The 15,579-nt window shown below is 38.4% G+C and overlaps 1 protein-coding gene and 1 long non-coding RNA gene across 3 annotated transcripts in view; one reads left to right on the top strand and one right to left on the bottom strand.

Moving 5' to 3' along the window:
* The window catches only part of LOC145653060 (uncharacterized), a 7,460-nt gene extending 5,710 nt beyond the window's left edge, over positions 1-1,750 (bottom strand). For both annotated transcript variants that reach the window (XR_014119352.1, XR_014119351.1), the window contains exons 1-2: positions 1,513-1,750; positions 213-380 (exon numbers count right to left, since the gene is read on the bottom strand). This is a non-coding gene — a long non-coding RNA (uncharacterized LOC145653060). The remainder of the gene's footprint in view (positions 1-212; positions 381-1,512) is intronic.
* Positions 1,751-10,765: 9,015 nt separating this feature from the next.
* Positions 10,766-15,573, top strand: apobec2a (apolipoprotein B mRNA editing enzyme, catalytic polypeptide-like 2a). Its single transcript, XM_027025403.3, has 3 exons — positions 10,766-11,063; positions 14,174-14,704; positions 14,988-15,573. Exons 1-2 carry the CDS (start codon positions 10,822-10,824, stop codon positions 14,700-14,702), a joined length of 771 nt encoding a protein of 256 aa, XP_026881204.2. The 5' UTR covers positions 10,766-10,821; the 3' UTR covers positions 14,703-14,704; positions 14,988-15,573.
* Positions 15,574-15,579: the final 6 nt, after the last annotated feature.

Here is a 15,579-nt window from a genome sequence, read left to right as displayed (position 1 = left end):
GTCACATCAGTTCCACTCCCACACTAGGTCACAGAAGTCTTTATATGTTACTGATTACTTTGCTATGTTGAGAGACTTTTCAAATACTTTCAAAGGCTATTACCTTTCAAACAGGCTGTTTTACTGCTTTAAAAATAACTTGTACAGGTAAAAGTTTAAACCTTTTCTTCATAAAGCTGTATATAAGAATACATATTAGGTTAGGCACTTACAAAGAGTCACATACTGTCAGTCCTTTCTGCAAGCTCCAGGACCCCAGGGATGTCAGAGTAAATGTGAATGGAGTTTCTTCCACTCTGTTCACTTTCCTCCACCCAATAAAGACGTTCTTCTCAGAAGAGGAGGTAGAAGTTGTGTGCATGTCATTACAGCTAGGGATGCTGGTTGGGAAAACATCACAGTAAGGATTGCCAGGAACTGTAAATTTTACATCATTCAATATTTATCAGTCAATTGTGTATAGTTTCATTTTTGTAACCAGACTTGCCTCTTTTCTTTTCCATATTTCCACATTTATCTTTATGCCTTTCTTAAATTATTATTAATGTAATAATAACAATAACAACAACAACAACAACAACAACAATAATAATAATAAACACTTCTTTCAATTCTTTCAAACAATAATTTGGCTACTGTTTTACATACATGCCTTTATTTTATTTATTTTCATTGTTAAGCACATTGAGCTACATTTTTATGTATGAAAGGTGCTATATAAATAAAGTTATTATTATTACTAAGAGTTTGGAAAATAAGTAAAGCATGCTGGTAAAATCAACATGTGTCACACAAAGGAAAGACTAAGCATGACCTGGCATGATCTTAATTACTTTGGTTTTCTTTATGTAAGAGAAAACACACCATGATCCGAAGTCTAAGAGTTTGGCCAAACCAAAATCCACAAAACAGAAACTTGAAAACATGCTGACCCCTGGTGGTTAATATGTGCAAGGTCATGCCATTTTGAGCAAATGAAAGTTTTCAGACTCAAGACTCAAGACATTTTGGACTCTCTCTGTCTCTGTGAGTGTTGTGTGCATATATTGTGTGTGTGTGTGTGTGTGTGTGTGTGTGTGTGTGTGTGTGTGTGTGTGTGTGTGTGTGTGTGCGCATTTGTTTGTTGTTAAAAATCAGGACAAATTCAAGAATACACACCTTTGACTTTAGGACGTGCTGAAACCTCAGCACATAAATTGATGTCCTGATTTTTCAAAGTTAATATTTATTGTTAATATGTTCTATTCCCTCTAAAATGGCTATTCAGCAAAAAATCTCATTTTTTCTAAAGTTTCACAAAAAAATGGACAAAATCTGTGTGTCTCGCATTTTTCTCAACGTGTGTACACTTCAACTAGTGGACACTTTAGGAACTGCACAAAGTGTATACACACCGCCCACGGGCACAATCTAGCATAATCAAATAAATCACTTGATAGCATTGAATATTCTTAAAATACAGCACATCTATCAACATAAAATTTCTTAGGACTAATATAAGTACCTGCTTACCAATTTTCAATCATCTATGTGCAACTGTTCTCCAGAAATCCCACGCTGAATACACCGTGTTTTTTTGGGTACATTTCCACAACAATAGTGTTTGTCCTTTTAAATAGCCTTTTAAAACAGGCTTCCAATATGAGATAATATGAGGTAACTGATAAATTCAATTACCATCAAAGCAACTGCATGACATGTATGCAGAATGATAGTTTTGCTAGTTGTATAAAAACGTGCATTCCATGTAGCAGTGTTCCTGAAAAGAAAAATAAGACCCTCCTTTCTGAGATTCTGTGGTTGCTATTGTTGCTATTGGGCCATGAATACTTCTTTTCTTTGAGTGAGACTCGTTCACACCTAGGGGTACCAAGGTTTGGGGGGGATTTTATATATATATGTGTGAGTAAAGTACTACAGAGTAAAGGTGCTGAGGCTACTGCTAGTGTAGGCTGCACTGCACCACGTATTTACACAAAATGCACTCTGTGTAATGCTTGTATGTAATGCATCTATTATTCATTCCTGACATTTACTTAGTGCCCATGAAGCTGTACTTTTAAATTTTTTTCGCAAAAGTCTCGCTCATGCATTTACAGTGCATTTGTACTACCATTCACTCAAGCTGCTTTCTACAAAATCTGTCGATCTCATAATAAAATCACCAAGCTTCATGGTTCTGATTGCACACAAAAATCTGAGGTTCTGCGCTTGATTTTCCAGAAGATGCATTAAAATAATGGTTTGACAGTGTACACTGGCAAGTTTGCCACATTCATTCAAATACTGTATATATTGTGAAACAAAGTAGAAGTATATGATGTTGGTAAGTCTTTACAGTGATTCTGTTGTGGCTAACAACATTATTATGCACAACATGGCATGTAGCACACAGCCTTAAGTGGTTGATTGCTTTTATAAAACAGCATGCAGCATAAAATATGAAATGCATTTCCAAAACCAGCCTTTGCTGTCCTCAGCATTAACCTTCGACTAGCCATGGTGCACTAAATACAGAATCCTGTCATAGCTGTGCATATTATACAGTGGCTTCCAGTATGGCTCAGCCCTTTACACATGGACTGGAATTATCCATTTTATAATGGTATACTGTCCAACATGTTGTTGAGCAATATGCTTTCATTGCAGTGGCACCTAATGTGAAACTTTTTATTAATAATTTTTGTTTGTTTATGTTTCAGGTTATGGCATGTTTGCACTCCAGTACATCAGAAAAGGTGACTTTGTTGTTGAAAGCATGGTGAATTAATCAGCTGTAAAGAATCCCAACAAAGGAGAAGTATGTACACCAGTGAGGAGTTGACAACCATATAAGTCCAAACTGCAAGATAAAAAAAAAGTGTATTTAGAGGATCACCACACCTGTGTCTGTTCACAATCCTTGTTCAACCAGGTGATTACATATAATCACATATGATTACGGAGAGAGTGCCCGGCCATGGAGAACAAAGGTTTGTAAAATATTCATCCCAAAATGGCTTTTAAAATCATTTTTCAGCTTCCTATAATGAGAAATTATGTTCTGTTGATTTTGTTGAATGTTGAAAATATATGGAAATATCTCTTGAAAATGTATTCACAGTTACTACTCCTGGAGCAACTCTATCTGATGCCAGTCCAATATTCAGCCTTTACCTAATTGTGAAAGAGCAGGTTCTGAAAGCCTCTCAAGTGGTAAGTTATGCATTTTGATTTTATCCTTTAGTTTATTTATAAAATCCTGATTCTATCCATGTGAGTTTATGAGTGTCTTTTTTACTATTGTGAATTTAGAAATTTAGAAATGTTTTATGTCCCAACTTTATTCCACAAGAAAATGGAAAGACTGGAATAACATCCTGGAGTTTTTGGTTTACTATTGTAAATTTAGAAAAAGCTATGTAAGTATTGTGTCCTAACTTTACACATCTACAGAATGGACAGTGTGTGTAACAACGTCCTGATTTTGTCAATTGTAGTTTCCATACGTGTTTTATCACTGCCAATTTAGAAATTGCATCCTATTTTTACCCCACTAAAGAATAGACAGGCTGTGTAATAGCATACTGATTTTGGTCAATGGGTAATTATGCTCTCTTTGTAATGAAAAATACAAGTGTTTGATATGTTTTTAAATGATATCAGTATGCCCAAGAAAAGCATATTGTGACAATCTATGACATGAACTATAAAATATGTCTTGTGAACATGTCCACAGGTAATAAGTGAAACCACTCGTCCTCCAGAAACTATATCCAATGGTAGTCCAGTTTTCAATCTTGATCCAACTGTGAAAGAGCAGGCTCTGAAATCCTCTCAAGTGGTAAGTTACGCATTGTGATTTTATTTACTGCTTTATTTATAACATCTAGATTTTATCCATTTGAGTTCCTAAATGTCTTTTGTGAATTTAGAAATTGCTGTGCAAATCTTGTGTCCCACATTTACTCCACTAGAAAATGGAAAGGCTAAGTAATAACATTCTGACTTCTCCACTGGAGTTTCTGTCTTACTACTGTAATTTTAGAAATAGCTGTGTGACACTTGTCCTAAATTTATACCACTACAGAATGGACAGTGTGTGTAACAATGTCCTGATTTTGTCCATTGGAGTTACTGTATGTCTTTTACTATTGTAAATTAAGAAATAGCTGCGGTATGCTTTGTTATCCTAACGTTACCCTTTTACAGAAATGAATATTCTTTTAAGTGATAGATATCCCTTATACTGATATCACAATAACGATAAAATATCTTCTCAAAATATCCACAGGTAATGCGTGAAAGCACTCCTCCTGCAAAAACTGTGTGATTACAGTCCAGCTTACATCCTTGACCCAACCATGAGGACGCAGGCTCTGAAAACCTCTGACATGGTAAGTTACACATTCCTGTTTATTTATTAATTAAATCTTTATTTTATCCATTGACGTTTTGGAACGTCTTTTACCATTGTGACTTTGGAAATTGCTGTACAGATCTATTGTTCCAGCTGCACTAAAAATGGAAAGACTGTGTAATAGCTTCCTGACTTTGTCTTTTGGAGTTTCTGTATGGCTTACTATTATAAGTTTAGAAATAGTTGTGTGGCAGTTGTACCAACTTCACGCCACTAAAGAATGGACAGTCTGTGTAGTAATGTTCTGATTTTGTCAGTTGAAGTATCAATGTCCTGTTACCATTACATTTAGAAACCATTATTCCTGTGGCAACAATATCTAATGGCAGTCCACTGGATATACACACTGCAGATTCAAATAGATTCAAATAAATTAAAAGAACTCCACAACACCCAAACTGCAAATTCATACAATCCCTCTGCATGAGACTGAAAAACAAAAACGACACACACACTTCAGTTTCAAACTGGATTAAAATTACACAAGAATGATTTTTCTCAATTTCCTACTGGGTTAAAATGCTTTTAGTCCTTGCTGCAGATTTGTACCAGATTAAAATGATCAGTTATTCCAGTCAAGATAAAGAAATAATATGTATCGTACAGTCACGTTGGGTTAAAACTGCTCCGCAGGCATTACTGGCATACAGATACCCTACAGATTCATACTTGGTTAAAATCATTCCATAATCATTACTGTCTATCTAACTACTGTCTTAATATCTTAATATCTGTATTAAAAGTATGCAAACTATAGATTCATATGGAATTAAAACAATCCATTTTGTTATTAATCATTTAGATTAAATGTAAACATTAGTGCTTTAGATAGTATCCAAAGCTGAGTAATTGACACATCCGTTGACGGTGGTCACAAGGACAGAAACGTTGAATAAATTTAAATATGATATGTAACCAAGTTTTGTCTTGATTACTTAGTTTTGTCTCCTGAAAGTTGAAAGTGGTAATTGTGAGTAGAGATACCTTAATTTATGTGCAGCTGTTACATTAATCACTGTAGCAGCTGGAGTTTTGTTTCTGTTTTGATTTTGTTTTCATATAAAATGTTTTTAGGTATTCCTGAGTTAACAGATCAAGGTTTATGTGTGTGTATTATCACCTTAGGTTCAGTAATCTGGACCCCCTGCAGTTCGCGTACCGCTCCAACCGCTCTACAGATGATGCCATCTTTACCACACTTCATCTGGCACTCACACATCTGGATAAAAAGGGCACCTACGTAAGAATGCTGTTCATAGACTTCAGTTCAGCATTCAACACCATTGTTCCTCAGCATCTGATTGGAAAGTTGAGCTTACTGGGCTTGAACACCTCCCTCTGCAACTGGATCCTGGATTTCTTGACTGGTAGACCTCAGTCAGTCCGGATTGGGAACAGCAGTTCCAACAGCACCACACTGAGTACTGGTGCTCCCCAGGGCAGCGTATTCAGCCCTCTGCTGTTCACACTGCTGACTCATGACTGTGCAGCGATGCACAGTTCGAATCACATCATCAAGTTCGCCAATGATACGACCATGGTGGGTCTCATTAACAAAGACAACGAGTCAGCATACAGAGAGGAGGTACGAGAACTGGTGAGCTGGTGTAAGGTCAACAACCTGTGTCTGAATGTTGACAAGACAAAAGAAATGGTTGTTGACTTCAGGAGAGCAAGGCGAGATCACTCCCCGCTTGCCATTAACGGCTCCTCAGTGGAGATCGTCAAGAACATCAAGTTCCTTGGTGTTCACATAGCGGAGAACCTCACCTGGACCCTGAACACCAGTTCCATCACCAAGAGAGTCCAGCAACACCTTTACTTCCTTCGGAAGCTGAGGGAAGCCCATCTCCCATCACCCATCCTCACTACCTTCTACAGAGGTACTGTAGAAAGCATCCTGAGCAGCTGCATCATTACCTGGTTTGGGAACTGCACCGTCTTTGACCACAAGACCCTCCAAAGAATAGTGAGAACAGCTGAGAAGATCATTGGGGTCTCTCTTCCCTCCATCACGAACATCTACATAACACGCTGCATCCGGAAAGCCACCAACATTGTGAAAGACCCCACACACCCCTCACATGAACTGTTCACCCTTTTGCCATCTGGAAGAAGGTACCGCAACATCCGGTCCCACACCTCCAGACTGTGCAACAGCTTCTTCTCAGAAGCCATTAGACTCCTGAACTCTGGCTAACTCCAATTCCAATTCAGATGCCAAAATCGGCACTTTTATACATGCTTATACAGTCACACACATACACACACACATACATACATATCTATACACACACTCACACATTGTTTTGCATCTGACTAGTGCTGAAGTCAAACCTCACACAAATAAACTATGCACTCCTGTTGCAGTCTTGCACATTATCCTACTTGCTGCTAGAGTACTGTACTAAACCAGCACTGTACTCTGAACTGTTCTGGCTGCTACCGGTGACTGCTATGTTCAGTATAGCATGTCACTGACTCCTATGCACAACTCACTTTACATATTCCCAGTACTGTGTACTGCACTAAATAATTGCACTGTCTACTCATTTTGTATTTGTCCTGTTCTGTATTTATTATTGTTTATTTAATGTTTATTTAATTACATTTTTGCACTATATTGGACTGTTTGCACTTGTGTAGCATGTTGTCTGTTGCACTGTTGTTTTGTGTTGCACCATGGTCCTGGAGGAACATTGTCTCGTTTTTGTTGAGTACTTGTATATAGCTGAAATGACAATAAAACCTCTTTGAACTTGAACTTTGAGATTAGGTTAAGCATGTCTTAAATCAGTTAAATGCCGTAAATGTAAAATGTAAGTTTGGGTGGGTCAAGTTGTAGTATGTCAGTATAATTATTTTGGTAAATTTCTCAAATTTCTTAATAATGGATGAAATCAATCCTTAAAGGACAAAATTATCACATTGCAGCCCATCGCCAGAGAAAAAGCAAGTTCCTTCTGAAGAGGTATGCATATCAGTTCAGCTGTAGTACATTGTTTTTGTTGTTTGGTGAGTCTACTTTTTCATTTCTTTATTATCTTCAGCTAACTTCAAACCATTAATAATTTTCACATTAGAGTACTTTGCCATTTAATGTACATTGCATTAAAAGGAACCTGCTAACTATATTAAAGTAGTTTTTATGTTTAACTCAACATAAAATTTATTGTATAGAATCCTACATGTTACCTGTTCTAACAACTGCAAGTGAAAAATGATTAAATGATTAATGATTAAATGATTATATTTTATGCAAATATAAATCTATTACCGCTTCATAAAAATAAGTATTTTGGTGACTGAAATCCAGTATTTTCATTTTTAATTATTTATAGGTTTTGAGTGACATGGACTATGATGATATGGACTATGTACTGGATTCATATGACAGCTCCTCAAATAGCAGCTTCTCCAAAACCCCATCCCGAAATGAACATTGATACCTTTTCTAAATCCCATCTTGAAATTGAAATTAGCACAACTGAAACACGTGACTCTGCATGTGTGGCATCAATGCCAATTTCTAAAAGCAATTGGCCATATAACAAAAAAGTGTTTTGTTATTATTGTGAAAAGCCATACTCGACAATTTCTAGACACTTGGAATTTGTGCATAGCAGTGAATCTGAGGTTGCAACCGCTTTTAGTTTTCCAAAAAATTGTAAAGAAAAAAGAGTGAGATTGCGAATTTTAAAAAACAAAAGAAATTTTGGTCATAATGCCTTGGTAAGCAACGGGAAAGGAGAGATGGTTGCATGTAACCGCCCAAAGAACCTGCTACGAATGCTTTCCTTTTTGCAAGACCAAATGTTTGGACAAGTTATCGGGGGGGCTGATTGCATTCGGTAATATGCCAATGCTAATGAAATTAAGAATGCAAATGTCATCACATCAACACAGTTACGTAAGCAAGTCACCACATTGTCAGCTGTTTTAAACTTGAAAGAGCATGAGATGGATCAACTGGCAAGTTTCATGGGCCATGATATTAGAGTTCATCAGGAATTTTATTGTCTTCCTGAGAGCACATTGCAGTTAGCAAAAATGAGTAAGCTTCTCCTTGCCATGGAGAAAGGAAGGCTGAAGGAGGTTCATGGGCTGAAACTGGGTGATAGAGTGATTGACCCTCTGGGTAAGTGCTTTCAGTCATCAGTCCTGTTCTTCATGTTCTTGGCAATTGTTCCACATTCTCATGGCTATGTGGAATAATCTGTATGAGTAAATGGATGGTTCTTAACTTGCTAGATGATGTGGATGTGTCCAATGATGAAGTTGAGCAAAGTGAGCAGGCAACATGTACAAGTCAGGATTGTTGGTGTACAGCATATTGAATTGAGCATGGGGTTGAATAATTTAATTTTAATATATTAACGCTTATTGCCAAAATAGAACATGGTAAATTGGTCTTTATAGTCTATTTTTTACAAAACCATATTAATTTCATCATATTTAGCAATTGTTAATCACTCATGACCACTATCTATTATTGCATATAGACTGAGTTACTAGTTTACTCAATACAATTACATCGTACTTGCACTGTTTATTTTAAATTGATCACTCACTTTATAGCTACCTTATAGCTAAAATTCTATATTAAAATAGAGTAACTGCATAGAATAGGACACAAACTAGGTAAAGCACCTGGGCCAGCCTTTTTTTTTTTTTTTTTTAAGGGAAATTTACGTTTTAAGAAAGAACTTGTCATAATCAGTGTTATAGGGAATAGGGATAATGGAGAGAGATTGAGGATGTAGACATGATGTAGGAAGATGGAGAATGTAAGGATGATGTAGGGATGATGTAGAGAGATGTAGGTGAAGTCAATGAACATCATTCAGGACTTTCTAGAAGTACTGGCTATAGTGCAATTTATCATGACAACATATTGCCTTGCAACAGTGCGTATAAGTGCTTCACAGACTACTATAACTGTATCACTTCTGTCCTGAGAATTATCCAACACTGATAGTAACCAACTAGCAGTGGGCTTTAGGTGGTCCATTTCCACTGATATTTATATTGCAGTACATCTGCTTCATAAGGTGCAGTTTATTTGCTTACAAGACACTGGTATTTATTATATTATATTATATTATATATATATTGTATGACATGTAAAATGCATTGTTATTAAATTGCTAGTGTTGCTATAAACAAGGTTTGTAGTCCGATGCAGTGTTTCTTTGTTGCATGTAACTTTCTTTTTACTCTCCATTTAGAAATACAGAAAGTGCAGTTGCTTTTTACAAGTGCATCATTTGAAGAAATCTCTCAAACTGTAAACTGGTAAAAGTAAAGAAACTCGATACCACAGTGTACTTTGTCACATTTTTGGATTGTCATATCACAAAATTGCATATTGTCACACTTCTAATCATTATATAACAGAATTTCAGTCCTAAAATCTGGCTGATCCATGTAGGATCCTCAATGTATGCACACCAATAATTATTATTAATAATAAGACATTATTTGTTGAAAATATATTTTGTCTTAAGCTGGACATTTTATAAAAGCTCCTTGATACTATGCATAAAATCAATGTGGTAAAATTCATTGCTTCTCTCAGCTAATTGCATTATTTTAAGAATTGATCGTTTTTTGAGGGGGAACTGTGCTTGTTCTTGATTGTACCTGTACAAAATGTGGTTGGTAATGTCCCCACTTTTCACCATGTCCTTGCTTTGGTCATTTGAACAAGAAAATTTAGTGTGTGTGTTTTAATGTCCAAGTATGTCACTAAAACTTGAAAGTGTCCTGACTATGCTGTGAAATTTCAGCGGTCTTAAAGAAACTAGTTGGAGAAGATCTCAGTAGCTGGGGTTAATTTGTGCATTTTTTTGTAATGTAAAACTTTTATTTCTAGACCCCTCAGAAAGGCATGTACCCAATTTGTAGGCTTTTTTCACATGTCCTGAATTGTCACAAAAACAATTGTGTGTGTGTGTGTGTGTGTGAGACAGAGAGAGAGAGAGAGAGAGAGAGAGAGAGAGAGAGAGTGCATATTGTGTTTGTGTGCTCTGTCTGAAGGAAAGCACTATATATCATTTATCTGTGAGGCCAGCTCTCCGACCTACAGTCTTTATATAGTACACACAGCAGCTGCTCCTAAGGAGACGACCCCCAAACACATACTGACCCAACACAACACACACACACACACAACCATGAGGTGCACACACTCAGAAATACTAACCCCCAGTGCACACAGACACACACACTACTCCACCTCCATGTGTACTCACAATCTCTCCCTCACACATAGACACCCAGAGTGACGTCTGTTCACACACACATCCACCCCAATCCACATATTCCGCACCCCCCCCCCCCCACACACACACACTCACACACAAACACACACAGACTCAGGGTTATAAATACTGACCTTACTGTCTCCATCACACTTAACCATGGCAGATAAGAGTACGAGCTCCCGGTTGCCAGGACGCAGGAAGGAGAGAGCGATGGAGAAGGAGACAGAAGTGGAGGTGAAGAAAGAGAGTGGTGAGGGTGAGACGAAGGCAACGGTGAACGGGGCAGGAGAAGCCGCGGCTAATGGGGATTCAGCCGCTAACAGTGAGACCACCAGTGTCGAGGGGGCACAGGGCAAGCCGGAACCCATGGAGTTGCCCCCATTCGAGACCATTACAGGGTGAGTGTATCCTCACACCATGCTGCAGTCACATGGACTAGAGAGCAGGAGTGAGAGATATCTCCATGCACGAGTGTGTGTGTGTGTGTGTGTAAGGGAGCAGAAATAGTTTGATGTGGGAGTTTCCTAAAGTACATTCGTAATAGCAGGGGTACTTCAGTACAGCTGAGGGAATATATTCTAGAAGGAATTTAATTCAAACTCTGGAAAGTGACACTTTTATGTGGAGTAGGTGCTGCACAGCACTCTGGGAAAAGTAGTTATACTCAGGTGGGGGACTGGACCAAATACATTTTAATGAACCCAACACCAGTGGTTCAGGACAGATGAAGACCATGAGAGCTGTTCAGTATCTGCCAATACTCAGAAAGGTAAGCGGAGTGTGGAATAATAAGCCTTCATAATAGCCCTAAATTGATTTGGCATTTGATTTGGCAGGCCAGAAACTAGTGGATTTACTGATTTTGTTCAATGTCATGGATTCTAAAGATATGCGAAATGTATCATTTTCACAAAATCATATCAGCAACATGTAAGCCAAGCATTTATTATAGAAAAACAATGAATGAATAGGATACACTTATTAATAAAATTCCAACCCACACACCTGCTTTTGTTATATATTGCCTTGGCTTGTTGGTCCTTAGCCCTCTACAAACATTACACTTTGACCCCCTGAGGTATAATATGTGATCCCCACTGCCCTAGAACCTTTGGGTGTCATGTTTCCTCTGAAAGAGTGTGGGTAAACTCAGAAGCAGACCAGCCATTATTAGAGCCAACATCCAGTCTCATTTTAATGTTTCAACACTAGATCTTGTCTAGATCTCAGTCAAGTCTGAACCAGCAGTTCTATGCTTTCAACTACTGATTTTGGCCTGTAACTTTTATAATAATGTGCAGTAAAAATCTAAAGTAAATAATAATAAACTAATAAACTAGACTTTAAATATGAATTACTAATGATTCTTTGGTCTTTCTGGCTAATGTCCAATAATGCAATGTGGGGGCTCTTGGGCCGTTGGTCTGTCATATCTCTCTCATCACAACCTTATGAACAACCATCTCACACTCACGCCCTTCAAAAAGTTAAATACTTCTATAAGGTCAATCTCTGTGGGACACTATAGGTCCCAAAGATCCATCTTGTGTCAGCGGGAAGACAAATTAATTTCTCATGTCCAGTACAGATATAGTCAGACATGACAAAAAAAATCTAATTCTAGAATTTTGAAGCAGTTAGCTTTCAAACAGGCTATTTTAAGTAAAAGTTCAAACGATCCATTACATAAAACTATATATAAATATATATTAGGATTTTCACAACATTATATGAGTTAAACAATATTGATTTAGTTGCATAATATCTTGATGGGACACACACTCTCTCTTTCTCTCTCTCTCTCTCACTCACTCACTCACTCACACACAAACACAGACGGGCCACTCTTGGATCAGCTGCAGCAAGTTAGTTACTTTTTCTAGTGCACCAGCAGATATTTTTAACAAGACACAGCCTCTAAAGCATATTGGATGTGCATTTCCTTTTCCGAGCTAGTTGAGTTAGGGTCATGGTATTTTATTAGATCTCTGTGGCCGAGGTATATCATGACATTTTACAAGCTGGCATCTCCTGTGATCAATTAAAGGTTTTGCTGGAGAGCCCCTAATGACACATGACAATGAAAATGTCTGGTAGCTGCCAGCTAAAGCTCTGGGGTTGGCAGAAGTCGGACATTTGCAGACAGTATCAAATAACTTAATTTTGACAGTGTTCTAATATGGCAACTCTGTCTTAGTAGTACTTGGTGAATACTGTGTCAGGTCAGTGAGTGAAACCTTTGGATGGACGTTTCTCTCTGGGTGTGTGTATGCTGAAGCAACACGTATAAATAGCCTATAGATTTTCACTGGTATATGAAGAAACCTTTTTTCTTTCTATTTAGACACAGGCATTATCAGACCCTGAGAACCCAGAGAGATTCTAACCATGTAGATCAAGCAGTAGGGCACCGCAGTTGGACCGGATAACAGTTTGGAAATGAAGAAAGTTTGATCTGGAGTATAGTTTGGTTTGGTCTGGAAGATAGTTTAGTTTGGAGGGTAACCTGTTCTCTGACACAACCCCATTCAGCAGGGCATGTTTGGTAGACTCTACACTTTGTTAGGCCTGGTATCTGAGCCTCTTGGGTTATTTTAGTGGCAGTAAAAATAGCCAGGAGGAGCTGGTATGAGAGTTATGCAAATCACTGAGTCTCAGGCATGAGTGTGGAGCAAAAGGCCAGAAAGCAAAGAGGTTTACAGCAGCAGAAACCTTGCCACTGTAAAGGAAATACTATGTGCTTCAGTGATTCACATACATTCAGCACTATCCTGTTCCCTAGGAAAAATGTTTATGTAAGCAAAGAACTTTAAGGGAGTGAGACCGTAGATCAGATAAGCAGGAAGATGTCTCTCGTTTTATTGCCTGCAATTGCTTTACTGCCTGCCATTGCTTTATTGCCTGCAATTAAGGGATGACAGTCAAGCAAGATTCTTACCAGCCGGCCTGAAAGAGATAAGCAACGCTTAAAGCTGAATGGTATATGAGCCATAGCAACAAGAGGCAGGAAGTCTGTGATTGGTCAAGGCATACAGTTAGAATTGTATATCAAGCAATGCTCTGTATGACTCGGGGCTTCTCTTGGTAGTGAGCCCCACACTCTGTGGAATCTTTCTTTCCTATTAAAACCTTTTTTACTTATTATCCACATCTGACTCCCCGTTTCATTGAATTTCCACCACACCACCATGTCCATTATGTGACATACAGAAGAAACCTCATCTAAAACTGGTTTATTATGCTGAAAACAGGTCAAAATCAATGCATTATAAATCATAACTGAGCAGCACAAGGAGAAACTTGTCTGATAGAACAGAAACTGTTTGTAAGGTCATTTTTGTTGGGCCACAGTGTGGACAAAATACTGTCAAACTGTTAAATAATGTTTAGTTACCTTAAGCAACATCCATGTATCACTTTGCTAAACTGTGGATTTCTGCAGGGCAGTTTACTGAGTTCGCTCCAGTTCATCAGCACTTCCTACCCATCCGTGTTCCCACCTCTACAGAGACCGCCTCCAACCCTTCCCCTTCAAGTTCCAGTTTAAGAATGTAGAGTACTCGTCCGGCCGGAACAAGACCTTCCTGTGCTACCTGGTGGACCAGGGGCGTGGCAGTGATGGGGTGCTGCGTGGCTATGTGGAGGACGAGCATGCAAGCGCTCATGCCGAGGACATGTTCTTCCAGCTGATCCTCCCAGACTATGATCCGTCCATCAACTACAACGTCATTTGGTACGTTTCGTCCAGCCCCTGTTCCGCCTGTGCTGCCAGGCTAGTGGACATCCTGCAGGAGCGGAAGACCCTGCGCCTTGCCATCTTCTCTGCCCGGCTCTTTGAGTGGGAGGAGCCTGAGATCAGGGCGGGGCTGAAGGCACTGGCAGGGGCAGGGTGTAAGTTGCGCGTGATGAAGCCCCTCGATTTCTCATACACGTGGGACACGTTTGTGGAGCACGAGGACCAGAGATTTACACCATGGGAGGACTGTCAGGAGAACTACGAGTACTACCAGGAGAGACTGGCTGATATTCTACAGTGAGCGTGAGTGAGCATGCATACACACAGACACAGACCCACACACACATATACAATCACACACACTCACACCAAGCACATATGAGTGCATTTCCATGCATATTCTCACGGTTGATATTACTTTCAGGGCTACTACCATTATTAAATAATGGGAAATTAAAATACAAACTGAAAAATCCAGAGAAACAGTTTATGTTGGATGGAGGTCCTTCATCAGCTGTGCAAACAAAGTGCTGTTTCTCTGGAAACTTTGTGTAGTTCACTGCTATTTTTATTCCTACCTCTACAGGAACCTGAGGATGAAGATCAGATAAGAGCTGAAGACACACCCCTTTCCCAGAGCCTTGAGAAGAGCAAGAGTGTGCGTGTGTTTGTGTGTTAGAGTGTTTGGTGCAGAATTGCTGAAAGAGTCTGATAGAGACTACACAGGCTTTTGTCTGTTCCTCTGAAAGAGAGCATTTTGGAGCCAGAAATCTCACACAGAAAACTTTCAATGTAAGCTGCAACAATTCTTGTTTTGTTACAAAGAATTTTAGATTTTTATCAGAAAAGACCTTTAATACTACCATGATGGTGATATAGATGAATATGTCAGGTAGTGAAGTTAAAAAGCTTTGTATAGATATTATTGTGTATTTAAACATTTTGTTGTTGTTTTGTTTTAGTTACAATTAGATATTGTAATATACTTTAAGTCTGTAAGTGCACCGCACAAAATGTTCCCTCTGCATAATGTTTATTATTCATATTTCTAAGCTAAAGCATTTTAGGAGCAATACATTTTATGAAATAAGACAGGATAAAAATGTATTTGTATGTGTTCATGAGGTTAAAGGACACCACAATAAAAAGTGGTATTCTTTTTGCACCAAGAATTGCAG

Source organism: Electrophorus electricus, chromosome 22, assembly GCF_041902795.1.
Source record: "Electrophorus electricus isolate QZ-2024a chromosome 22, ASM4190279v1, whole genome shotgun sequence".
NCBI classification, from domain to species: domain Eukaryota; kingdom Metazoa; phylum Chordata; class Actinopteri; order Gymnotiformes; family Gymnotidae; genus Electrophorus; species Electrophorus electricus.
Note: the sequence above shows the minus strand (reverse complement) of the source record. Positions and strands in the feature narration are given on the sequence as shown.